The 26,002-nt window shown below is 57.7% G+C and overlaps 1 protein-coding gene across 3 annotated transcripts in view; it reads left to right on the forward strand.

The window, feature by feature from the left end:
• The first annotated feature begins 4,090 nt into the window (after positions 1-4,090).
• CPT1A (carnitine palmitoyltransferase 1A) overlaps positions 4,091-26,002 on the forward strand; it is a 52,572-nt gene continuing 30,660 nt past the window's right edge. The window contains exons 1-3 of one of the 3 annotated variants that reach the window (XM_054570770.1): positions 4,091-4,167; positions 12,517-12,651; positions 25,126-25,276. In XM_054570770.1, the coding sequence (XP_054426745.1) occupies positions 25,136-25,276 (141 nt within the window). In that variant the 5' untranslated portion in view covers positions 4,091-4,167; positions 12,517-12,651; positions 25,126-25,135. Of the gene's footprint in view, positions 4,168-9,328; positions 9,468-12,502; positions 12,652-25,122; positions 25,277-26,002 lie in introns of those variants that run through there. The other 2 variants (XM_054570771.1, XM_054570769.1) reach the window with 2 other exon arrangements.

Here is a 26,002-nt window from a genome sequence, read left to right on the forward strand (position 1 = left end):
CCAGCCCCGCCCCGCAACTCGGGCTGACCCCGGGCCGGGCTCCTAGCGCGTCTCCGGTTCTGCCTTCCTTCCCATCCCGGCTTGTCCTCGTGCCCAAAAGAGGGGCTCTAAAAGAGCCTGGGACGCAAACTGGGCTGTGGATGGGCTCGGAGAGGAGCCAGGGCAAGCGGGGAGGGAGAGCGGAGGAAGCTGGGGTGGGGGGACATCCCGGCGCCCCCAACTACCCCCCCCCCCACCCAGTGGCAGGACCCGCGGCTGCGCACGGTGCGCGGGACTTGGGCCGCGCCCTGGCCATCAGCCCCACCTCCCAGGGCCTGGGGCGGGCACCCAGGCGGGCAGGGGTGGGACTGCAGAGTCGGGATCTTTCACTGAGCTTCCTGCAGGAGAAACACAAATTCAAGGGAGCACAGGGCAACTGGGCGGGTTTTAACTGCAACTGCTCGGGCGGCCGGCAGCAGGCGGCCGCCGGAACCCTCGGGTCTGCCGCTCCTGGCCCACCTCCCGCCGCAAGGGCCTGTCACTTCCTCTCTCCAGACCTCACCCCCGAAACCCACCCCCCTCCTCCTATCAAAAGCAAATGACCTAAAGGAAACAATTAGCGTATCTGGCAGCCAATTAGAGAGCCCCGCCAATTCCCCCCTTGTCTTTTCCATGGAAGTTGTGGCCAGTTGGCCAAGTTTGGGGCGTCAGAAATGGGACTCCACCTCAGTGCCCGATCTGGAGCCGAGCGAGGGCGGCCCCTCAGATCTTAGAAAAGGCGGGTGCCCTGGAACTAGGCCCTGTGGGAGGACCCGGAGGAAGGGGTTATCAGGCTGTTCGGGGTCATCTGGGAGGCTTCTTGGAGCAGGTGGCGTCTGAGTTGGATCTTGAAGGCTAACTTAAGCATTTTCCGGGTGGGGAAGGAGATAGCCATCGGGTTACATTTCAGGGTCAAGATCAGAGTAGGAGCTCTGCTGGCCATCCCGCCCCCAACAGGTGGATTGGGCTGATTTATTCACCACTCATCAAAGGAGGATAAACAGAACGTGATCCATCTCTGCAGCAGGATATTACTCAGCCACAAAAAGGAAGGAAGCTCAGGCAGCAACATGGGTGAGCCTTGAAAACACAGGGCTCAGTGAATAAGCCAGACACAGGACACATATTGTGTGATTCCATTTGTAGGAGCTGTCCAGGATAGGGAAATCCACAGGGACAGAAGGCAGACTGGTGGTTGCCAGAGGTAGGGGCACAGGGGACGGGACTCATAATGGGGGCGGGGTCTTTAAGGGGAACATATTTTTCTAAACTGTTCTGGGATTAGAGTGTGGGAATGTTTACATAACCTTCTGTATATAGTGAAAACCACTGAATTGTATACTTTTGAAGGATGGATTTCACAGTATACCTCAGGGATGGCCTAGCAGGGTTTTTTTTTTTTTTAAGGGAGAAGGGCCGTGGGCAGAGCTCCACGTGGGGGCAGCACCATCTGCTCGCTGCCCCATTCTGCCCTGGAGGAGAGTTTACCTGCTCCGGGCCTCACAGCTGGGCAGTTCTGCCGCTGAGCCAGGACCCAGGTGCCCCCTGAGCATCTGGGAAGAGTCCCGGTTTACCCCGTCTGCCTCCCTGGCATTTAGCCCACAGCCAGGCACAGAGACAAGAGGTGAGGGGGAAGGAATTCCACACGGTGGGAACAGCAAGAACAGATGCCCAGGGGCAGGAAGTGGCGTGAGATCCTGAGTGGAACACGCACAGTGTTCGTGGAGGCTGACAAGCACAGGCCAGGAGGGCCTTTGCAGGCAGATCTCCCCGGGCCTTGCGAGGAGCCTTGGAGACAGGGCCAGCTTCACGGTGCGCCAGCCTGAGAGTGCTGGCTCTGCGCAATCTCAAGACAGTTGCGCAGAGCCAGCACTCAGACAGGCCAGGGCGGGCTTCCAGCTCAGTGGTCACTGTCTTGAGATTCTTAATAATTCTTGAACAAGGGTCGGGTCTCTGCATCTAAATTTTGCACTGAGCCTGGCAAATTACGTGGCTGCTTGTACCCAAGGCCACAGAGTGCAGCCAGGGTGCTGAGACCGGAAGGCGAGCTTTCTGTACACCGTGGAGGACAGGCAGGAGTGAGGTGCAGAGGTTCCTGCTGAGGCCCCTCTGGGTAGGAGTTTGGGAGGGTAGGAATGGGGGTGTGGGGTGGGGGGCAGAGTGGGAGCTCTGAGGAGGGTAGGTGAGGCAGGCTAGCAAGAGAGGCAGGACCACGGTGGGAGGGTCGGAGCCCCATGGAGGTCGGGGTGGCGGGGAGCAGGAGGAAGGCGGCCACGGAGACCATCCGCAGACAGGTCCCGGGAGAGGGAGAACTTGGGGCGGGGTGACTCAGAGGTTCAGGAGGGGACATGGGGCCACAGTGAAATGCAGCAGAGGATGGGACCTGGGGGACGTGGCAGGTGCCAGGGGCGGTCAGCAGCGAGCTTCGCAAGGCCCTGTGCGTGGGCTGGAGGAGGAGGTGCTGGGCGGGCCGGCGTGGGCCGGGGCCCCTGGGGTCTCGTCTGCAACCACTCCCTGGTCCACTGGCTGCCTGGCACGGAGCAGTGGCTCCAAAAATGCTTCAAAGTTCCCGCCCTGGGGAGTAAGGGCCACAGATGTGCTCATTTATTGGCCCCTCCTGAGCCCCTTTTACACAAGGACCACCTTCCAGGGACAGGAGGGGACTGAAGGGGAGAAACCAGGGGACACATGATCCCTTTCCGGTACCTGGGAGCGAGTAGAGCAAACATCACGTTCCATCTCGAATTGAGGATCCGGAAGCGTCCCCGGCCGGGGTCTGCGGGGGAGGCAGCGTCACAGCTGCCAGGGCCCAGAGCCAGGGCTTCCCTCGCCGTTGGTGTCTCCGGGCGCCATTGTAGGTCTTTTTTAAGGAAAAAGGAAATATCTGAATACATTTGAAATCTGGGGACCACAGCATTTGCAAGTGGGAAGGCGCCATGCAAACTGCGGGTCTTGGAAAGCCGTCCCGCGGTCCCCCAGGTGGCCTCTGCACCTGGGAGGTGGCTGGGGCCTCAGAGGTGACTGGGGAGCGGAGGGGCACTCGGGTGGGACAGAGCCCGTCCCTGTGGGCTCTGCGGCTGTCCTGGGGCAGACAGCGTCAGGGTCGAGTCGAAATGTGTGGGGACACCTCCGCACATTTGCTGAGCGCAAGTGAAATGTCTTGCGTCAGTCATAAAGGAGACGCTTGGGAGAGAAACAGAGTGGGGAGGAAACGTGGTACGGTTTTTCCCAACACAGAAAGGTAGGCAAAATCTGAGTTTTTCCTAAATAGGTACAAAATTGGTCAATATCGTACAGGGCAATCAGCCGTAACTTTGGGGGATACTTTTTTTCAAATGCTAGAAATCTTTTGCATTTCTCTCGGACAAAATCTGCCAGCTGGCATGTAAGCGCCTGGGAGCCACAGACACGTTTCCCTAGAGAACGCGCCGGTCCCTGGGGTCTCCAAGTGGGCTTTGGGAAGTCCAAGGCTGAAATTAGTTCCCGCAGCGTGTGCGCCTGTGCATTTTCCCGGGGAAGGTGTTGGTAGCTGTCTGCAGGGTTTCAGAGGGTCAGTGACCTGCCTGACCCCACCGCCGAAGTGTGAAAACTATGGCCGCAGATCCAGCCACCGGATCCTTCTCCTGTCCCGGAGGAGGAATTCGTTTGCAGGTCGACCCAGCAGCCATCTGTCACTATTCTCACGTGGATGGATATTCAGGCATCCGCCGAAAGAGTATAAGCACTTTGCCCCTTCCCCACCTCTGCGGCCCAGAGCCCCGGCTGGCCTAGCCCTGGCTGTGGGCCAGACAAGACCTTGACTTCAAGGCGCACCCACTGAGATGCCACCTGCTTGGTGCCCAGCAGGTCGCTCTGGTCACACCAAGCAGCTCAGGTCTGGGCCGATGGCCCACTGTCCACGTGGGCCAGGCAACTGGGGCCTCGGAGGCGACTGGGATCTGAAGAGGTCACCATGGTGACCTTTGAACTACTCTGACCTCTTCAAAAAGCCCGGAAGGGAGGCCACATTCATCTGACATCGCCGACTTGCTGGCTCCTGGCTGGCGCTCGGTGGGGCGCTTGGCGGCCCCGGTCCCGAGGCAGGAGCTTGTCAGAGGACTACGCTCCGCCTGGCAGATGTGCTCCTGTTTCTGACTCATAAACAAGGAGGTGAGTGATTCTTTCATTGGATCGATCGTACTGTTTGCAGACAAAAGCTTTTAAAGTATGGGCTCCATAGAGCGTTGTCCTGCTATGCCCGAGTTGCCGGTTCAGTCCCGGCTCGGGCGCATACAGGGGTCGCCCAGTGAATGCATGGATGCATAGAGCAACACATCGAGGTGTCTCTCTTGCTTCCTCTCTCTCTAAAGTCAATGAAAAAAAACAAACCCCATGAGCTCCACAGAGAAAAGCTAATAACCCCAGCTAACGCTTGTGCGGGCACATCGGGTTCTAGGACAGAAGGCCTGTGGCCTCCAAAACCGGCTGGATCCTCATTGGTAAAAAAAAGATTTTACTTATTTATTTTTAGAGAGGGGAAGGGAGGGAGAAAGAGGAGGAGAGAAACATCAATGTGTGGTTGCTGCTCTCATGTGCCCCCTCCTGGGGACCTGGCTCGCAACCCAGGCATGTGCCCTGACTGGGAATCAAACCAGCGACTGTTTGGTTCGCAGGCCCGCGCTCAGTCCCTGAGCCACACCAGCCAGGGCTGAACCCCCATTTTTGTAAGTAAAGAAACCGAGGCCAAAGCAAGGAAGCGAGGCGCACACTCGCAGCCGGCCAGCTGCAGGCCTGACGGGGGCCTGGGTGTGCGCCCTTGGGCCGCCGGCCTGGCTACTGGGATGCCTCCCAGGGAGGGCCAACGTCCCACCAACCCCCTGGTCTCCAAGGCACCCCATCAGGGTGGTGGGTCCTTCAAGGTGCTGAAGAAACCAGATGGGCTCCTTGCCCGGGAAGCGGGGGGAAGGCGAGGGGTGGGCGCACAGGCGCCCCTTCCCACTCCTGCCCACGCCCCGCGCCTCCCAGGCCTGGGGCTCTCTCCCTGCCTCTCCCTGCTCCAGCGGGGCTGGCAGCCAGCCTCTACTCTCCCCTCCGCCTCACCCTGCTGTCTCCCTGGGGGAGCCGGTGTCTCAGCTTCCTCACCTCTTCATTTCCTGGCCCCCCAGTACATCACCCCTGCCGCTAGCTGTCACCGCCCCACCCCCTCTCGGTCGTTTTTAATTTAAAAGATTGAGGCCTAACAGATGGCAGAGAGCACCCTGTGCACCACGTGAAGCGTGCAGCCCCCGCAGGCCCCCCACGGGCGCGCGGTCAGGGTCCGTCGCTGCCAGCACCCGGGCACGGCTTACCTGACCGAACTCGCAGTACCTGTATTTTCTGTGTGTGTGTGTTGGCTGTCTTTTGCTCAGCATACAATTGGTGAGGTCCATCCATGTTGTATATGTCTTGCTGCTTATTATTGTTACACTGTATGGAGAAACCACTGTTTGTTTATCCATTCGACAGAGGATGGACGTTGGGTTATCTGAGTTTTTGTCCCTTTGAACGACTCTTCTGTAAACGTCCCTGGCGAGCCCTCCGTGGACAGGAGCTCCCGTTTCTCTCTGGTGTGTACTCAGGGGTAGGATTACTGGGTCAGAGGGCAAGCCTATCCCATTAAGAATACATTTTCATTGTTGCTCTGAGTTCTTTCACTGGCTTTGTTCAGTTTGCTTGCAATTGTATTACCCCACTTTGTCCTCACCAAACCCCAGGGGCGCCGGCTGAGCAAATATTATTAGCAAATATTATCACTATCCTGACGTGCAACGGCAACAATGACCACCTACACAGGTTCAAGGTTCAAGTTCAAAGGGGCTCAAAGCTCTGGGAAGGGAGGGAAGCGCACAACTCTTTGAGATTACCAAAGGGTTTCCTATGGGAAATGGCAGCCGCATTCCAAAATGCCTCACACACTTTTGGATCAGAACCTGCCGAGAGCTGCCAGCAGGAGAGCGGCTGGCACCAGCGAGGGCTCAGCTGCGCTCTTGGCAGTTGGAGGGCTGAGAGGCCTCGCAGGGCTTGGTGGCGCTCTCCCCCGCACTCGGGCTGGACGATGCTGGTGCGGTCACGTTTCTAAAACATAATCCTTATCTGTTAGAGATTCTTACTCAAGAACTAGTGGACCAAAACCACAGGATTGCTGGGTTTGCTTTAAAGAAATTAGGTGTGTTGGGGCGGGGAGGGGCACGGATTAACACCTGGTCTCCAGCCCGGTCAAAGGTGAACCTCAGTTTTGGCTTTATAGGACTTTACTATTCTATTCCCATTAATTTTTTATATGTTTACATTTTTCCATACAAATATATACTTAGAATAAAAAAGGGGAAGTCTTTTAGTGAACCTAAAAACACTATATGCATTAAAAAAATTTTTTTAAAGATTTCCTTATAGCCATAATAGGCAGCTCCTAAACTAAATTCATTTCAATCCTGGAGGAGAATTTGAAGAAAGAAAAAAAAAGATAAGAAAGATTTCTTTAGTTTCTGAGGCTGACTTGGGGATACTTTTGGGTCTGGCGGGAACTCGGGATGGGACCGGGCTCAGAGCTCCCAGGGGCCTGCTCCTCCGCTGCACCCCACCCCGCCCCCACCCCCCTGGGGACCTGCAGTCCCAGGCTGCAGGGCAGGAGAGGACACGGGCGCCTCCAGGGGGCAGCTCCAGTCGCCGACGCCCCAGAGCTGGGCCACTGGGGCACAGGTGAGTGCGGTGCCCTGCCCTCTGACCCACCGAGGCCCTACCCCTGCCCCTCCCGGTCTGCAGGTGACACATGCTCAGGGAGGGGAGCCGGCGAAGAACCCCTGGGGCAGACTGGGCTCCAGGCCAATGCCAGCGGGGCGCGTGACTGAGCGCGGAATGAGGAAAGTGACCTTGGGCCGGGACCTGCAAGCAGCCAGGCTTTCAGGGAGGGGAAGGAAGGGCCTTTGAGGAGAAGGTGACAGCCCAGAGTCTGAGGCACAAGCCAGGAAGGCCCAGGTGCTGGGAAAGGCAGGCAGGTGACCCCGGAGCAGCCAGGATCGGTGAGATGCAGCCCACGGGTCAGTGTGCTTTGGCCCACATCCCCTGCCTGCTTGGACAGCAAAATCTGTGGGGGTCCGGCTCCACTTCCAACCGCAAAGAAATGCAAAATACTTATTTTAAAAAATTGGTTTGATAAACAACATATTAACAGGGTTTTCTTTTTCATTACTGATTTTAGAGAGAGAGGGAAAGGATGGGGGAGGGAGAGACATCGATTTGTTTGTTGTTCCACCCATGCCTGCATTCACTGGTTGACTCTTTCGTATGCCCGGACAGGGGATAGGACCTGAAACCTTGGCTACGGGAAAACGTTCCAGCGACTGAGCTCCCCCCGGCAGAGCCCAAGACATGCATATTAAAATAGAAGAGATGTCTGCCCCCACCTTTAGGATTGGCGAAGATGAAAAAAAGGGATCATGACAGCCAGTTAGGCCCTGGAGACAAGGGCACCCCCGCAGTGGGTGATAGTAAGCTTTCCCAGAGGGCAGCGCAGGAGGTGGCACCAAAATGTCTCACATGCGTGTGCGCCTATTGACCTGGTTGCTTCACTTCTAGGGATCAACAGAGAGAAACTGACAGCTCAGTACCAACCCCAAGGCCAGCGCAGCTTTATTTACACCTGCAGTAGTGAAAGGGATAGGGGGTCAACGTCCACGGCCTGGGCGCCGTGCTGTGAATGGTGCAGGTCGTCACCGAGCCTGTCTGCGACAGTTACACACACTGCATATCCTATGAAAGGATAAAGTCAGCCCCATTGGCTAACATGGCACCATTTGCCAAAGGGGCCTGTGACCTTGTTAAAGGTGACTGCCATTTTACTCTTCTGAGCTTGTCCCCAGGACTGGAAATGACTGGGAGTAAGAACAGAACTAACCGCCTCCCTACAGCCACAGGCGGAAGACTGCGATCACCCCGTCGCCTCCCCTTACAGCGGCCCAGGGACCTCACCACAGCAGCCGCCCCGACCCTTTTTTAATCCAAGTACAAGCCAATCAAAGTTCAAGCCCCCCCGCCATGCGGTGTGTCTCTCCACACCATGCCCCTCTCTTTTCTTGGAGAATGAATACAACCTTTATTCTTCCCCCTTCCTTCTCTCTGTGAATTCTTTCGCAGCCCGCGTCACCGACCCCCCTAACATCCAATGACTGGGTTGGAACCGTCTGGACAGCCGGCACCACTGTCAACGGGGGTGGTGGCGGTGGGCGCTAGACAGGGCTTCCGTTTTCTCCTCCAAACCCTTCTGCGGTAAAGACCAAATAAATCAGACAGAAATAGAGGCAAGCGTAGATTTTCCATAGCCAAAAGGTGATTGATCTTAAAGAGAGCCGAGACTTTGTTCATAAAACAGGTGCATTTATGAAACACCTGCTGTATGCAAAGCCTACAGGCTCCGGGCTGGGCGGACATCGAAGGCCACAATGGGGCTGTGGCTCAGCGGCTGCGAAGGCCGCTCTATCTGAGTCTCCCCTCCCCCTGCCGCGCCAGCCCTCGTCCTAGACCCCTGGGATCAGCCGGTGGGCGGCTTCCACTCCAGGCCCCTCTCCCGAGCTCAGTCGCCCGCACCTGTCCCTGGGACACTCTGCCACCACCTCCTGCCATTTCTTTCCTGGCATTTACTATACTTTAGGCGCCTGTATGATTAGTTTATGAAATCTTACCGAAGCCCCGCAAGGAGGTTGTTTTTATCCCAATTAGATGAGGAGGGGGTTTTAGGCCACCAGAATCCCCATGAGGGTGTTGGCCACTTGAGCCACACTGCCTCGGGGTCGCATCATCTGTCCCTCGGAGGATAGGGTCCAGTTTGGGGCGTGGGCCCTGGAGTCAGCCTTGGAGCCAATACCGGATCCATCTTCTTAGTCGTGTGTGATCGTGGGCACCTTAGTGATCCTCACCGCCCCATCCCCCGCCCTGGGCTGGGATCAGCTATTTATAGGGGTGCCGTGAGGATTACCCAAGGCAATGCCTTTATCTGCGAGCACAGCTGGGCGCCATGCATTGAACGGTATGGCCCTCGTGAGCTGGACCATTTTTCAGATGAGGAAACTGAGACTCGTAGGGGAGGAATCTCGCCCTAGACCTCCATGCTCGTGAAGGCCGAGGTGGTGAACACCGGTGGGAGCCCCGGTTTCCTCACCTGACCTGCTCTTGGGGACGCCCCGCCAAGGCCCCGCCCTTCCCACGGCCCGGCCCGGCCCAGGCCCCGCCCACGGTCCGCCGGGAGTCGGGAGTCACCACCCGCCCGCGCTCCAGCCAATCCGCGGCGGCGGGCGTCGGAGGCCATCCGCCTCGCCCGCGGCCCTCTTGCCCCCGGCGCCGGATCCCTAGCTCGCTCACTTCGCCGCCGCTGCCGCTGCCGCTGCCGCCGCCGTCGCCGCCGCCGCAGCCGCCGCGCGCCTCCGTCCCCGGACTCGGTAAGGCCGGGCCGAAGCCACACGCTTCTGGGAGGGCTGGCGGGCGCCGCCCTGCGGGCTGCGGCGGGGACTGCCTTGACCCGGACCCAGGTGTAGGGTAGGGGGCCAACGCCGGAGCCGGGGCGCGGAGGGGAGCCCCCAGTATTCCTCTCGGACGGTGGGGTCAGTAGAAAACCCGAAACCGGAGGTGGGCAGGGACTTCGCAGCCCCCGCAGTGGATTGGGTCTGGGGTCCTCCCTGGGGTCGGTCTGCACGCGGGCGGGTCCCGTGCTGCGGCGGCGGGGATGCTCAGCCCTCCGGCCTTGGCGAGACGCCTCCGGCCTGGGGCCGGTCGGGCCACCAGCTTCCTTCCCCGCGCCACCTCATCCGCACTTCCCAGGAGTGGAATGAGCCTGGGGGTCCGCCCGAGCGTCGGTCGACCCGCAGGCAGGTACAGTGCAGGAAATAGATGGAGGGATGCTTGGTTTTCCGGACTTGGCAGGACGCCTCCGGCCCGGGGCCATTCTTCTTCGTCATCTGGCCTCACTCTACGGACTGGATTAGGTCTGGGTTACGACAGCCCCCTGCAGGAGTCTGGGGACGCTCTGTGCCCCTCCCCCCAGGTCCCTCCCCCGCATTGCAGCCGTCGGGACACGCCCTTGGCGCGGGCACTCCCGGCCTGGGTACTGCAGACGCGGTCTGAGCGCCCGCGCTGGACCAGATTAGAGCGCTGGGCCGGGGTCCCCGCTTGCGAGGGCCCCACCCTCTCCCGTGCCGCGCGGGGTCCGGGGTAGGTGGGTGCAAAGAACCTGCCCAAGGTCGCGCGGGACCGGGGGTAGGGGGGGGCGTCACGTGACCGGGACCGACCCAGCCTGCAAGCCTGACTCCGGCAAGCCCCTAACCCCAACTCCTTACGCGAGCCGGCAGCTAGTTTCTTTCGTTTCGGTCGAAAGGCCGTGGGTCGGCGTCTTCATAATGTAGATGGTGGTTGGCTTTCATTAAAGACCGAGGAACAAAGATGACGGCTGAATTTTTTTTTTTTTTTAACACCGACAGCAAAAAATCCCAAGTCAGTCACCAGTTTGAATACAGAATAGATTTAATATTCCAAACTCCGGACAGGCTTCTCAGCCCCACTATGTATTATTACCATTTCCAAGGGCACATTTTAGTAGGAAACTTTGTAAATTACCGAATAAAATGAAAATCAGTTTAACTTTTTGAAAGTTGTATTTTATTACACCGTTTCTTGCACAGGCGTCCGGTTTCTGGTCATTCCAGATATTCAAGCATGCTTATTTCCTTATAAAACGCAAACCAAGTGAATAAAATATGGCCGAACTCACTGGTCTTTTATATTTGCCTGCGAACATCACCCTCCCAAATTACTTAGGGCGACTTGCACTGGGTGAGTGTGGTATAGGTACGCGGACATTAATGCTGATAATGCTAGTGGAGGCGGCCAGGGAGTGCCTGGTTGGAACCGAATATCGTTTTTAGACTACGGTGTGCCCCGGGGACTCTTTTCGAAAGCAAACGTCCCGCTTCCTTCCGAGGCAGTGAGGCTACACTTGACCTTGCACTTTGATCTCCATCTGAACGGCTGTGTGAATCACACAGAAAACAGGGCCATCTTTGGGAGTGCGCATGCTTTGTATCAGAGTAGCCCAAATTGGCATCGTGCACAGGCCAAAATAACCTTTCCAGTTTGTCCTGAAAACAAACGGCCTAACCCGGAGGTAAAGGGAGGAAACCTGGCGTGGCTGCCGCCCTTGGCCTCGACCGGGCCCACTGGTCACCAAGCGGTCAAGCCTTGGCCTCCAGGGAGTCCTCGGGCCAGGGCCCGCGCTTACGCAACCCTGGCTCTGCGTGCCCATTCATAGAAACACCGTTAATTAATGTTTCCTTGTGCAGCGCAGCGAGCCCCTTCCGGACGCGCTCCCGGCTCGCGGGGGGAGGTGGGGGGGCGCGGTGCTGCGTTTCTGGTGTGGGATGTCATCGGGCACACTAAGCTCTTAACTGTCCCCAAGGTTGGCCACACAGGACTTGGCCTTCCCACGAAGAGGCGCTGCGTTTCGCTCGCTGTCGCCTTGGTGGCAGCGCTGGCGACTCGCGCCAGTAAGCTCCGGAAGGTTTCTCGAGGCGCGGCGGGTGGAACAGGATCTGAGCGCCCGGGTCGCGCCAACCCGGGGGCGGGGCTCGCGCTAACCTTTCCCCTACTTTTCTCAGCCGTCACGTGACTCCCGCGGCGGGGCGGTGGAGGGGGGCGGGGTGCTTTGGGCGCAGTTTGCTGGCCTAGCCTTAGAGGACGCGTTCCAAGCGAGCAATTAGACAGCCTGAACTCCAAAGGCGGTAGGAAGGTGGCAGGCGGAAGCGCGCTCCCGCTCGGGTCCGGAGTTGGTTCTGCTCTTTGATCGGGAGCATTTTTTTTTTTTTCCTTTGTTGGAAAAAATGTTTAGTCACTGTGCATGGTTATTATTGGCAGGCCAGAGTTCTCTTGCCGGTGGGAGCCTGGACTTGCATTCCGGAAGTGGTGGTGCTTTTGAGAATGAAATTGTTCTCTAAGCTAGTATGTTTAAAGTGTGTTTCAAAAATAATCTCATACTTTACCAAGGCCTCTGCTTTCTTTGCATGGCTTGAGCCAAGCTTGAGCTTTTCCTACGAGAACTTCTCTATTTTAAAGACAAGCACATGGTGGAGGGAGGAAGGGGCGGACGTGGGGGCCCAGTGCATAGCTGGCCTCCTCCCTCCCTCTCCAGAAGACACCACGGTTAACAGCTTCTCAGATGGTTCTAGAAATAGGCTAGGCTGTACAAAGAGTGCTTAAGAACAAGCAGTTATTTAACAGACATAGTGTTCTGCTTGTTGATTTGTACTACTTCGTTGTCCTTTGTGAGCTTGATCTTCTGTCCCAAGCAAATGTTAGGTGGAGGTAGGATTGCCAGCAGGCCGTGCGGCCGGCTTGACCTTTATGGGTGACTAAGAGCCTTCATTTTCCCTCATGTCCCCGTTTTCTTTTCTTTTGCATTGGTTGTGTTCTGGGCTGTTTTTGGAAGTTGACAACCTGAAGAAGCGGTGCTGCTGAGCGAGGCCTGCCCCGCCCGGTCGTACGGCCAGGTAGTTGCCACCGGAGGGTTGAGAAACGACGGCGACTGCCCTTCTTCCCGTGGATTACTGACTGGTGGTGGACATCGAGCTCTTTAGGGTAAGCAGGAAAAGAATCTTCCGCGCTAGGTATGGGGTGGCTCGCCCACACATTCAGGAACCTGAGGGTCGTTCTGGAATCTTCTCAACTGGCTCCTAAGCCCCACCTGTCACTTCTTCCTAAATGGCCCCTGGACTTGCCTTCCTCGCCGTTTCCCTGAGGCAGAGCAGCACTCAGATGCTTGCGGCGCAAACTACAGAATGTGTGAGCAGCCTTGCTCTCCTGGATTGCTCCCACCCCCTCGTGTGGTGGGGGTCCTCTGGGGCACAGCAAGGTGGGGACAGGGCTGCCAGGAGCAGAGGAAGATGTAGGGTCCCTCCGGACCGCGCGCCTTGCTTGACCCTGTTACAGTGGTCAGGGACGTCTGGACTGGGGACCAGCAAGCTCATTCACTCCCCACACATCGAGGGGTCGGTGACCCAGCCGTCCTGGCTTCCTGTGGGGTCCCTTGGCTCTTGACCCCCAGCACGCGCACAGTATTCCGCCCTTTGCATTACACCGCAGCAGGTTGGTGAGGACGGTGGCTTTCAGCTTCCGAGGGCTCCAGTTGGGGTTAGCTCCCTCTCTTTTGAACCTTTAGACCCTCATTTAAAAAGTTTGTATTAAAAGCAACCACAAGCCTAGGCCCGGAGGCTCAGTTGGTTGGAGCGTGGCCCTGTGCGCTGGAAGGATCCGGGTTTAGCCTCCAGTCGGGGCGCACCCTGGGGGCAGCCAATCCACGTTTCTCCCTGGCCCTTCCTCTCTCTAAAATCAGTATTAAATATTCTCAGATGAGGATGAAATAAAATAAAAAATACAAAAGCAAACACAAAATAACCTTGCTTTTAAGAAGTTGTCGTGTCCTCTAACCCAAACCTTGCTTTTTATGAAATAATTCTTCATTTCTAAAACGATGCATTTCGCTCCGATTCCCCAAGCGTCAACTCCTTTACGGCCCTTAAAGAAGATAAAATGCGCACCCTTTGGGTTTCTCTCTACTTTTTCAAGCACACGTTGTATAACGTGAGGTCCGCTAAGTCTTGCTAAAAATAAATTGGCCACGCTGCGGCCAGGTCAATGTCCAAGACGATCAGGTGAGGTCTCAGACCCTGGCGTGGAAGAGGAAGAATGCAAACCCATGTGGAAACCCACATTCCTGGAGGACTCTTCCTCAGCACCCTCTGCAGCTGGGAGGGAACAAAGACTGTTCCTGCGTTGAAGACATTATGAGAGCGTGGGCCGGTTCCTTAACCCTCCTTCCATTGGCGTGAAGTGTGGGTACTACACATGCTGACAGCCCCCACCTATGATGGCATGACTTGAGATTTTCAACCTTCTCATGGTGCGAAAGCAGCATGCACTTCCGTCGGCGCTGTCCTTCAGATTTTGAATTTTGATCTTTCCCTGGGCTACCCGTGAGCCACCGCTCCCAGCAGCCACGGGATCACAGGGGTGGAGGGTCGCAGGTCCACGACCCCTACTGAACGGCCCGCTGTGTTGCCGGGGTTTTTTGGGTGCTGTGTTCTGAGCATGTTGAAAGTAGGCAGGGCTGAGGAAGCTCTGGTGTTCCGTCGGGTTGGTGCGTTATGTGCATTGTCGACTTAACGGTATTTTCAGCCTGGATGCGTTTATTGGGATGTAGCGTCATCGTTAAGGAGCACCTGTACCTCACATGCCAGGAAACGTGTGAAAGGTGACCACCTTTTCTCAGGACACATGCGTGTGCATGCCTGCGTCTGAGTCGAGTCTGTTGCTGAGCTGGAATGGGAACCCGGATCTGTGTTCTCCAGAGCCCGTCTCCCTCTCTTTTCCTGCTGCTTCCCTGGCCGCAGGGGCGGTTGGGTTTATTTCTGGGAGCAAAGGTGAAGAGTGCGTGGGACATACAGGGCAGCCCTTGGGGTTCTAGGAGCACCCGTGGCAGCCGCGTCCTGCGAGGAGGCGGGGGCGGGGGTCTCTGGGTGGCGGCACACCTCTCCCCGCGGTCGTGCCAACAAAGTTTTGTGCCCACGTGGGCAGGCGGGTCCTGCGTGCACATCGGGGAAGGCGCCTGAATACATAGTGCAGGTCTGGGTCTTGCCAAGACATCTTGTTTTCTTTATCTCCGTGACCTTTCCCCAGTTCCCGTGAAGGTCTGATGTCTCTGTTTATCTGATTCCCCAGCGCATTACTTTTCAATGGGGAGCCATACAGGCTTAGCTTGCGATTTGCTTTGTTTTCATGGGGTCTTAGTAGTCAGAAGTGCATTGTGTCTTGAGAGCCATAGAAAAGTATGATTCAGAATTTCCCTTACGACCTGGCTTGACTCCGCCCATTTACCCTGTAAATGTAAATGGTTTATCAGAAGATCCTTCCCTGCAAGACAGGAGCCCTCTGATGAGTTTAAATAAGGCAGTTGCTGAATGCCCGGGTGGGAATTCAAGGCACAGCCTTTCATACGAGGAGGTTCCTGCGCCTTCCCGGCCGTGAAGCCCCCGCAGAAGCATAATGTGAGTCCTGCTTCTGAGGCGCCTCCATCAGGTTGGATGAGGCTCCCTGAGAAAACACCAGGGCGCGGTGACAGGGCGCCGGGCCTGCGCGTGGGAGACGACGCGGCCCGGACAATGCGCACCACGCACGAGGGGCAAGGAGCTGTTTCTTTCCCCTTCCTGTCAGGACTAATTTGTGCCCCGCCTGACTTCTCGCCCTCATCGGCCATGTAGTAATAGCAGGAACTAAACACTCAAGGAGCAGGGACCCGAGGAGAGGCGAGAACCTTGCTGCGCCTGCAGGTGTCGGGGAAATCCCAGGGCTGATGACGCCCTTCCAGAACCGTCCCTGTACTTTCCTCAAAGTGCTTTGGGGGGCAGTGCCAAGGCCAGCGTGGGTGCCACTGCAGTCGTCACGTGGGGCAGGGGTGTGGTTTCCCCACGTGGGAGCCCGTCCTGAAGGACCGAACCAGCCGAACAGAGCCACCCCAGGCATTGGTGACCAGACCACAGATGTTGTGAGAGATAACTAACTGCTCTGCCCGTCAGGGAAGGTGACACAGCAGACTCCCCCGCTCAGGGGTGTTCCAGGGGTGGTGGCCCGCATGCCAGCCGGCCCTGGGCTTTCTCCCTGGGGCAGGCTAGGGCTGTGCTCCCTGAGTCCCGGCCTGGACGCTGCCCCTGTGGGGAACCTGTCCCGAGAGGATTTCCAGCACGGCCGCTTCCTGCTCGGGGAGTGGTCCCGCTGTCAGCTGTCAGCCTGGTGCTAACAGGCAGGGCCAGCTTCAGCACGCGGCCAATTGTGCAATTCTAACGGGAAGATGAGCGCGCACGTAATTTTAGAGTTGGCACTGCCGTGTCTGTAGTTACTGTAGTTTTATTGCCGGCTGCAATCACGTCCTTTTGGTTCCAACGGGGTGACCTCAGTTTATATCTTTGCTGTAACTTCAGGAAGCTTAAGTGGCATTTTCTCACGTGGCGTACTTATCCCTTCGCCTGGTAGGTCGGAACGTGCGTTTCGGAGTTGGACCCGAGGCTGGTCCCCTGCTCTGCTGTGTGCCGCCTGTGACCTTGGGCAAGTTTCTTGACAGTCAGGCCTAGCAAATGGGGTAACAGCAGTACCCACTTCAGCCCTGGCCGGGTAGCTCAGGGGGTCAGAGCGTTGTCCTGATACAGCAAGGTTGCTGGTTTGATCCCGGGTCAGGGCACACATAAGAATGAACCAGTGATGCACGAAGCAGGGGAACAACAAATGGATGTTTCCCTCTCTTTCTCCCCCTCCTTTCCTCTCTCTCTCTCTCTCAAATCAATAAATAAAAATTTTTTTAAAAAGTACCCACTTCCTAGGGTTCTAGTGGGCAGTAGATAGGCTAATGCAGGTGAAATGTCATTTCATTATCCGGCATATGCCAAAGAGTTTGGTAGAAAGAGTATTTGTATCTTCATTGCTAACAGCACAAAATCTGTGCCTCACCTGTCCGCCCACTTACCTACCCACCTGCCGCTTACCTCTCTCCTTATGTGTCAGTTTTCAAGGCTGTGTTGAAAGACTCCTGACCACACATTTTTATATTTCAGTTACTATAAAGACTGTCTTCTTGGCAGCCTGCCGTTGCCCCATGGCAAGCTTCATTGTTTTATTGTTCAGAGGTGAGCTCCACACCTCCACCTGGGCACACTTTGAACTCCGACATCACCCTTTGCTTTAATAACCTTTTACTTCTTTTCCTTCGCCATAGAGGACCTGGGGCAGGGACAGCGTCACCTCGGTCTGCCGGAGGCCCAGCGCCTGTTCTTCTCCTGGCAGGACCGAGACACACCTTTTGAATGGCTTCTTGCTTCTGGGCCAGCGGTAGGAGTTACAGGCTGCTTGCCTCTGTGGCGGAAGGTTTTAGGTGAAAAGGAATTGATAGTGGACAGCAAGACAAAGGTGCCCCGTTTGCAAAACACAGGACAGACCCAGTGATGGGCCGGGATTTGAGCGGGAGGCATCAGGCGGAGCCTTCCAGTGGAAGGGAATCTTAAGGGAGCTGAGCAGGATGAGGCAGCATTTCCTTCCCAGCCTGTCGTTTGGCATTTGGTGTTGGAGAGCGGCCTGGGGGCCCGTGGCCTGACTCACACGTGTGACCTGGGGCAGCGGAGAACTGACGTGGGGGGGGAGGATGGAGAGGGTCGTATACAAGTGGCCGTCATTGGCTGGCAGGACAGGCGGCCCTGCCAGGTGTCACAGGTGGAATTCTTGTGTTTTGGGAATGTGGAGTCTGTCGAGGTAAGAAACAGCCACACCCCCAGCGAATTTTTATGAGTTTGTTTGAACCAATCTGCAGGCGCAGGCCGGGGAGCGAGATCTCAGACACCGGAGACGGGACCGCTCCTTCCCCAGCCGCTCTGGGGCATCTGCGATTAGACGGGGGAGGGAGGAAGTCGAGGCGCGGTCCGATTCCAGGGGTGGTGCAGAGGGACTGGAGCCTGTCGCTTCCGGCGGCGGAGCCCGCTCCTGGCTGCAGAGAGGCCCACGCACCTGTGAGCGTGGTTAACGAGATCACGTGCTCTCCCGGGGACAGTTATGGCTTATGTCAAAGACGTGTTAACCCAGATACACAGAGACCATGGACAGGGCTTGAGTTGGGCAAAAAGAAACCCTTCTTTCTCTGTCTCCCCTCTTTCCTCTCTCTCTAAAATCAATACAATTAAAAACACTTAAAAAAGGACAAAGCTGGTAGTGTTACAGAGAAGTTCTCTGCGCTTCTTAACAAGTGGAGAAGAAACAACTCAAAAAAAAAAAAATAGACAAACTTTTTACTAAAAAGCTGTGTGCCTGGCCCTGGCCGGGCGGGGGGCGAGGGCGGCGGCCTGATGCACCGGGTTGTGGGCTTGACCCCTGGTCCGGTCATGCACAGGGATCGTCCAGTGAGGGCATCAGCAAGCAGAACAAATCCATGTTCTTCTCTCCGATCAATAAAAAATAAATCATTTAAAAAGTGCTATGCCTGGGGCGTGATATGCCCCCGCCCCCGACCATGACCTGCCTGGCGAGGAATTTGTGACCGGCTCACTCGGTGAGGTCCACGGACCCCTCTTCTCGCCCACACACCTGTGTCAGGCGCTGGAGGAGGTTTGTGTGCGACATGCCTGGCCTCTTCGTCTGCAGTGGGAAGGCTCGCCTGAGCAGGCCCTGGAAGAGGGCGCTCCAGGCCGGGCAGGAAGCAGGCAGGTAGGAGGGAGCAAGAGAGAGCGGGGGGCCTTGCGGCTGTGGGCGGGGGCTCTCAGGCTGGCCTCGTGGCCAGCGCGCTGGCGAGGTGGCCTGGACAGCGGACTTGCGAAGGGGTAGGGACCAACCCCAAAACCGCACGGAGGTGTAGTTTTTTTTTTTTAAATTGATCTTTTAGAGAAAGAGGAAGGGAGGCAGGGAAGGAGGGAGAGACAGAAACATCGGTTTGTTATTCCACTTATTTATGCATTCACTGGTTGGTTCTTGTATGCGGCTGACTGGGGGTCGAACCCACAACCTTGGCGTATAGGAACGACACTCTAACCAACTGAGTACCTGGCCAGGGCAGAGATGTGAAGTTTTTAAAACTATGATAAACAGGTCCTTGTTCTCACTTGGAGCCTCTTCTGGATCTTGGTGTGTTTTCCTGAGAACGGATTAGCGCAAGGCGCTTAAGCCCTAAGTGCCGACCGTGGAGAGTCGCCCTCCTCAGTGGCCTTTGTGACAGTCACCTGGTTTCCCTGCTCTGCCTGGTGTGTTGCAGGCACGGAGGTCTGTGCCAGCTCACTGTCAGGTGGGGACGCCCCGTGCCATTGGCGGAAGTGATTTGTGGCCTGCAGGGCAGCAAAGGCGCAGCGCACGGCATGCTGTCCGCAAGAGGTGGCCTTAGGTCCCCGAGGCCGCCTCCCGGCCCCCAGCCAGACCTGGGGGAGCAGCACCCTGTTTCCTCCAGGAGCTGCTCGTGTTGATCTGAGGGGTCAGTGACAGACTGGGAAGAGATTATGGTCTCTTTTCTCCTGTCTGTATTTTCTCATTCCTTCTTTAGGACGTTTCTTTCCCCTTCTCTGCTTTCTTTTCCTTTTTTTTTTCCCTTTTGATTTGTCGTTCCACTTGTTGGTGCATTCTCTGGTTGACTCTTGGATGTGCCCTGCCCAGGGATGGCGCCTACCGCCTGGGCTCTGGGGGCGACTCCCCAGCCGGCTGAGCTCCCGAGCCAGGGCCTCCTCTGCTTTTCTCGCCAGCGCACGCGTTGTCCCCTGGAGCCACCTGAGAGCCGGGGGCGCAGGTGCGCGGTCTGTGCGGATGGTTCCCAGCGGTCGTGCTGTGCAGCTTCGTCCCCAGGGAAGCCACGTCTCTCCTCCCAGATGGACAGAGCCAGTAGGGATGGTGGAGGGGGCGGCACGTACTTCTCAAAGCCAGCAGGTGTGGCGGGCGCCTCCCATGCGGGAGTGAGGAGTGTCGGTGCCCGGCTTGGCCCGCGGTGCTGCTGTTACAGTAGGAGAGCGGGCGGAGAGGGTGCGCAAAGGCGGCGAGATTCTCAGTGGACGCGTTCTAAGCGTCTCTGGAGACATGCATGAGACCCTGAGCCTTGTGTGCACAGGTAGAAGACGTTAAAGCCTGGGGTAGGGCCTGTAGGTACGGAGGGGCCGCAAGCAGGATGGTGACCCCAGCTCAGAATGCGGCGGGGACACTGCTCGCCTGACCCTCGGGGCCTTGCTGTGCCCTCTGCTGCCGTCCTGGGAGGCTGAAGGGGTGCAGAGGAGAGGCCTCCCAGCCATCCCGCATCGGCGGCCGGGACCCAGACCCCGGCCTGGCCTGACCGCGGGCCCCAGGGCCCGCCCTCTCACGGCGGGTGGGCGTGCCCCGCTGCACTCACAGCCGTGCCCAGGCTCAGGGGTCTGGGACTTGGGGGAGGCCGGCGGGGGCGGGGAGCTGCAGAAGGCAGCCTCGGGTCAGCCTGGCAAGTCCCAGCGTCCGCGCACCCCAGGAGGGGCGCGCAGGGGGCGCCGTGTTCCCCCCAAGTGTGCGGCCAGCGCGCGACATAAAACGCAAGGACAGCAGACAGCCCTGCTGGATAATAAAGGTCCTCATCACCCCTGATTGTCCGCACGTTTATCAGCTGCTCCCCTCTCCCACCTGGAGCAGGAGCCACCCCCCACTCCAAAGCCTGCTTGAAGAAAGCCTCATGTTCTTCACAGTGTTCTCCTGGTGTGAAATTAAGGTTCCCTCGCAAATGCCCGTTTCGCTGGTCAAAAAGCCGGAACATGGTATAGGAAAGCACGCTGTCTTCAGTGTGCTTCGCGGCGTCTCAGAACTTCTGTGCAGAGAGGCTGCCGTGGCCACCCCTGCCCCGGTAAACCTCTAGGCACTAACACCTAGCGCTTAGAAAGAAGAACTTCTGCCATTTCATCATTTGCTGTCGAAAGTTGCTTCAGCGAATCCAGAGGTAGCTGCTGAGCAGGAGGCTGAAACCTTCCTAGGGATGACAGCAAACAGACCAGAGGCTTTGAGTCCCTGCGGACGCGAAGCAGGCACAGGCAGGTGGATTTGCCCGCTGTGGGGAGGCCGTGCCAGTAGCCTGTCCTGCTCAGCTCCGCGTGCCGCCTCACGGGTTTGTCTCTGCAGGTGTCCCGTCCACAGGGACAGGATGGCTTTCAGCTGGCCAGGGGGCATCAGTCAAAGCCGGGCACATTCTGCTTCTGGCCGGGGGGTTTTCAGACGGGTCTGGGAGCCCTTCATTCTTTAGGGTCCAAGGGAGGCAGGAGTGGGGTGGATGGCTTAACCTGCTGACCCTTGCTGTGTGTTTCCATTTAAAGAGAAGGTCCCTAGCTTTAGGGACATTGGGGCCCTCTGGCCCAGTGACCCCGGGCTGCAGCCAGCCTTGGGGACGTGATGGCGGCTGTCATCAGGTGCTCCGGGTGCTGCTGCAGGCCGAGGGGCGGGAGGCTGCACCCACGTCCGGGCGGGAGCCGGGTGCGCGCCCTGCAGCTGCGCAGCGGTGGCAGCCCCCGCACGGCACGGTGGGGTGGGGGCGCAGCACACCTGGCCGGCCGCCGTGCGCTTCTCCTTTCACTGTTGAACCAGGTGTAGTCGGCTGGGCGGGCCCAGCAGCAGGTGTTCCCACATCTCGGATGCCGCAGCCCCGCGAAGCCACATGGCCGGCAGGCGAGGCCTGGGTGCCCCCTGGAAGGTGGGCCCGGGAGCGCTCCGAGGGTCCGGGGCTTTGAAATGCGCCCTCCAGGTGTGAAGCTGGGGTGGCACCGGCTGCTGTGGACACGTGTTTGATTTCACTGAACGTATTTTAAGAAATTGGAGAAGATCGGAAACGCACAGCAGGGGAGAGACTGGCATGACGGACCCCCGTCCAGCCGCCCGTTCTCACCGTGACCAGTTTTCGCCTCTGTCCCTCCCTCCCTCCGTCCCTCTGTCCCTCCGTCCCCCTCCCCCAGGTTCTGCAGCAAGTCCCAGGCATGATAAAACATAAAATCACATTGGTAAATATTCCAGTGTGTATTGCTAAGAGATAGCAGCCACAACTTGCCAATAACCACAATGTTAAATGACACCTGAAACCATTCCACCGCCGCCCTTCACACCTCGATGTGACAGTTGTTTGGAGGCGTGTCCTTGGTGTGAGTGCAGCGAGGACAGGGACTGGGAGGAGCGACAGCGGCCCATTGGCTGACGGGCCGCCTACCCGCCCGCCCACCTGGATTCTGTATTCGGGGAGGGAGCCTTTAGTGCGTAAGCGTTGAGGACACAGCACTTAGGTGTTATGAGGTGGTGAGTGTCTTTTTAGAACGGCTCTATCGCAGTATAATTCTTGTCCACATAAGCCCCCAGCTAGAGTAGCCGCGGCAGTGGGTTTAGTACAGTCACAGGGATGTGCGGCCATCGCCACGGTCAGTTTTAGAAGACAGTGTTGTCACCCCACAAAGAAGCCGCCCCTTCCCAGTGACGATCCCCGCCAGTCCTAGGGGACCGCTACTCTGCCTCTGTCCCCGTGGATTTGCCTGTTCTGGACGTTTCAGAGAAACGGAACCACACGCGGCGTGACCTTCATGTGTGGCTTTTGGGCCAGAGCAGAGAGCTTCCTGGGGTCACCCACGGTGTGGCTTGTGTCAGAGCCTCCTGCCTTGTCTGTGGGCGGGCCACGCGTCCCTCACCCTCCGTCACAGCAGGATGTTGGGATGTTCCCACTTTTCTGGCTCTTACGAGTAACGCCGCTGTGGACACCGGGGCACACGGTCTAGGGTGGACGTGTTTCCGGGTCTCTTGGGCACACGCCCAGGGTGGGACTGCGGGGTCATGGGGTGCCTCCGTGCTAAGGTTGCGCGGCGCGGCCCAGCCGTTTTCCACAGGGGCTCCCTGTTTGCGCGCCCCCGGCGGCGGTGCCGACTCTGGTTTCTCCAGCCCCTCGCCGGCCCTCATCATCGGCTTGTGGGTCACAGCCATGCTGGCAGGCGTGGCGTGGCCCAAGGGAGCGGCGTTCCAGTTATAGGTGTGGGCGCACACCCACGGGGCTGGAGCGCCAGGACTGGGAGGCGTGAGAGCTCGTTAGATTTGCTCTGCGAGGTTTTCGGGCCTTGGGGACGTGCAGTTCGCTGATTGCTGCTCACAGCCCCAGGCGCGAGCAGTGGCCCGGGACAGCCGTCTTGGCCCCTGCAAACCGAGAGCAGCCAGTGATCCATTCCAGGGCATTGAGGACTCTGGTGTTTCATTTTTAGGCTGAACCAATCAAAATAAGCAAATCCTTAGTTAATTCAGAGCGTTCTGACAAGGCCAGAGGAGGCCTTGGGGGTCTCGGCCTCTCTCCATCTGCCCGGCAGCGGTTTGGTTCCTGAGCAAACGTCCGCACGTGCTGTCGCATAGAATTGGCTGCGAACACTATGTGTTTAATCAACTGCCGTTGATAATCCTTTTGTGTTCTTGAGAGATCACGTAACTTTATTCACCGTGATGCACACTGCCCGGAATCCTGCCTTGGGTCACCCTGAAGGCTTTGATGGGGGGAGGGGGGAGGGGCGGGGTGGGGCGGAGTTAGCGGGAGGCTCTGGGAGAACCCCTTGGGCACTTCTCGAGAAATACATCCAGAGCACTGTGTCTGGGTGCCATCTCCACTATTCTAAAGTATTTGCGGCAAACCTTTGCTTAGAGAGCTGGCCGCTTTCAAAGCCCGGATCTGTGTCTTCAAAATTGGCCAGGCTCCGGCAGCTTGTGCCATGCCTGCTAAATTGTATGTGTATGTTCTGGAATGCTTGCTGATTGCACTAGGCTAAGGTCACACCATTTTGTGGCTGCTGTTGTTGCGTGTTCCCCCCCCAAACCCTGCGAGCAGAACTGCTCCGGCTCTGTGCTGGTGTCGCCGGTGTGCCCAGCCCAGCCCAGCCTCCCCCTCTGCCCCTGGTCACTTCTGGTGTGAAGAGGTGAAGAGTCTGAGGGGGCTGGCCGCTCAGGCCCGAGGGCAGATCCGGGCGAGGACCCCAGCGTGGCGGGGCTCCGGGCCCGGCCGCTCTCCTGTGCTGAGACTCTCCCCTGCCAGCACGGGTGGCTCAGGCCTGAAGCCCTGGAGAGCCTCTGAAGCTGGCCTGGGGAGGGCCAGCCTCCTGTCCCCACTGTCCCCACTGTCCCCACTCTGGGCCCCTCTCCCCTGGAACACCTGCAGCTTCTGGGTGTTGCTCCCTCGGCCCACCCCACCCCCTGTGGCAGCCAGAGCGGGGTTGTCTCAGAACAGAACAGTAGCAGGTACAGCCGCCTCAAAGCCCTTGGGACATTCCTGTCGCCCTTAGCACACAGCCCAGCTGCCTGCCCTTGACCCCACCCGCCTGCCTTTAACCTTTCGCCATCAGGCCTGCCCCCAGCCACCCTGCCCTTGACCTCCACCGGGAGTCCTTGCGCAGGTCTGCCTTCAGGCTGACCCTTCCTCTGGGCATGAGGCCCCCTCCAGCGCCCCCTCTCCTCTCTGCTTCCCTGTCTGAGGACAAGGGGACTTTCTTGCCGGTGTCTCGATACCCCCATGGCTTCACAGAGAGGGCAGGCCCCAAGCACTAGTTGAATGAGCAAACGAATAAAAGCTGGGCGCCCCCCAGGACCTCCTGGGGCGTCGCGCGCTCTGATCGGAGCGGAGCGGAGCGGGCTCGCTGACCTCTGCCACTGGGCATCTCTGGGATCAGTCTCCGCTCTGCGCGTGATGGGCTTCAGTGGGGAAACATGGGAAGAGCTGCGTGTGCCTAGAAAACACCGCCATGCAGCTGGAGATTTTTGTGAGGGTTCGCGGCAGGTTTTCCCCTCTCAGCTGCCTTTTCGTCCACGCGGTGCTCTGCGTCCACACAGTCGGGAGGAGATGGAACGGGCGCCTGCTCCCCTTCAGAAGGGTCAGAGAGGTTGGCGGAGGTGGCGGCGGCCGTGCGGGAAGAGGTGGCGGCTCCTCGGGGCCGCATGTCCCTGGAAGGACAGGAGGAAGCAGACAGGAGCCGGGGTGACGGGGACGAAGGGCGTACTGTAGATCCCGAAGCCGCTCCGGTGGAGCGTGCTGTCCTTTGCAGCGGCAGCTGGTCCCTGGGGCCCCACCCGGGCTGGGCGAGAGTGCTCGGAGGCTGAGTTCAGCCGTGGCCTCCGAAGCGGAAGGCCGGCTCCGGCCGGCTGGCTGTCAGGGGCCTGCAGTGGGTGTTCCAGGCGCCCGCCACTCGCACACCACAGGCCAAGGCGTGGGGTCCGTCCACGTTCCCACCTGAAGGGAAGGGCCCAGGACCACGGCGCACGCATCCGTGGCCCCCAGGTGACCGGCGGCTCCCGGACCCCTCTGGGGACCCAGGGCCTGTAAGCACAGGCAGCGACTGGCTGTTTAGTGCTGGGCGGGCGCGGGGTGGGGCCACCTCTCTCCACAAAAGCAGGTGTGTGCATGAAACACGTGAAATCCGTTCAACGGGGAAGAGAAGCTAAAATTCAGACCAAATGACACTTCTGTCTAAGGGGTCTTTCTGACATCCAGGAAGACGTCCCCCCGCGAGTCATTCTGCCTCCCCCTCTCCCCAGCAGATCGCTGACGATGGCGGAAGCTCACCAAGCCGTGGCCTTCCAGTTCACGGTCACTCCGGACGGGATCGACCTGCGGCTGAGCCATGAAGCCCTGAAGCAGATCTACCTGTCCGGACTTCATTCCTGGAAAAAGAAGTTCATTAGATTCAAGGTTTGCAGATACTTGTTTAAACCTTTCCCGTTTTCCCTGGAACACCAAGTACCACGGTCCTCTGGGTGTGCTGAAGTTTTCAGAGTGGTAGTTGGCACACGGTGTGTACTTCTGTGGTACGTTAGGCTCATGAAGCATGTTCACGTGTACTGGCTCACTGAATTCTTGAAGAAACCCCAGAAGGCTGGTGGGGTGCCCTGTTGGGGAGGTGAGAAGTCGGGGCTCAGGGAGGGCGGGTGGCCTGCTCAGGAGAGGCAGAATCAGGACGAGAACCCTCGTCTCCTGCTCCAAGCCCAGAACCCTGCTCCCCTTCTGGGAGCAGCGTTGTCTTCCAGCTGCGTGGAACCGCAGTGAGTCTATTAAACAGGTATCTCACTGATTCAGTATTCAAACATTGGCACGTAGGCACATAAATTCACGTATACCGTCACACATTCTCAGCTCTGTGTACCTGAGAGGAAATTTACCGTGTTTCACCTTGTATAATGCGCACTTTTTTGCCCACATTTTTGAGGGGAAAGTAAGGATGTGCATTATGCACAGGTAGTACGAATTCCATAGCTATATAAATGTTTTTAATTCTTTTATTTATGCTCATGCGTTAAAAGTGTAACTCTAGAAAGCAATAATGATATCTGTGTGCAAAGTAATACCCTGGAATACGATGATCAGTTTTATATATAAATTAAAGATTCAATTTAAAAAATTAAGATGAAAGGTTTTTTT

This window comes from Pteronotus mesoamericanus, unplaced genomic scaffold, assembly GCF_021234165.1.
Source record: "Pteronotus mesoamericanus isolate MK-2021 breed Mesoamerican mustached bat unplaced genomic scaffold, CSHL_Meso_final contig_214, whole genome shotgun sequence".
Classification (NCBI taxonomy): Eukaryota; Metazoa; Chordata; class Mammalia; order Chiroptera; family Mormoopidae; genus Pteronotus; species Pteronotus mesoamericanus.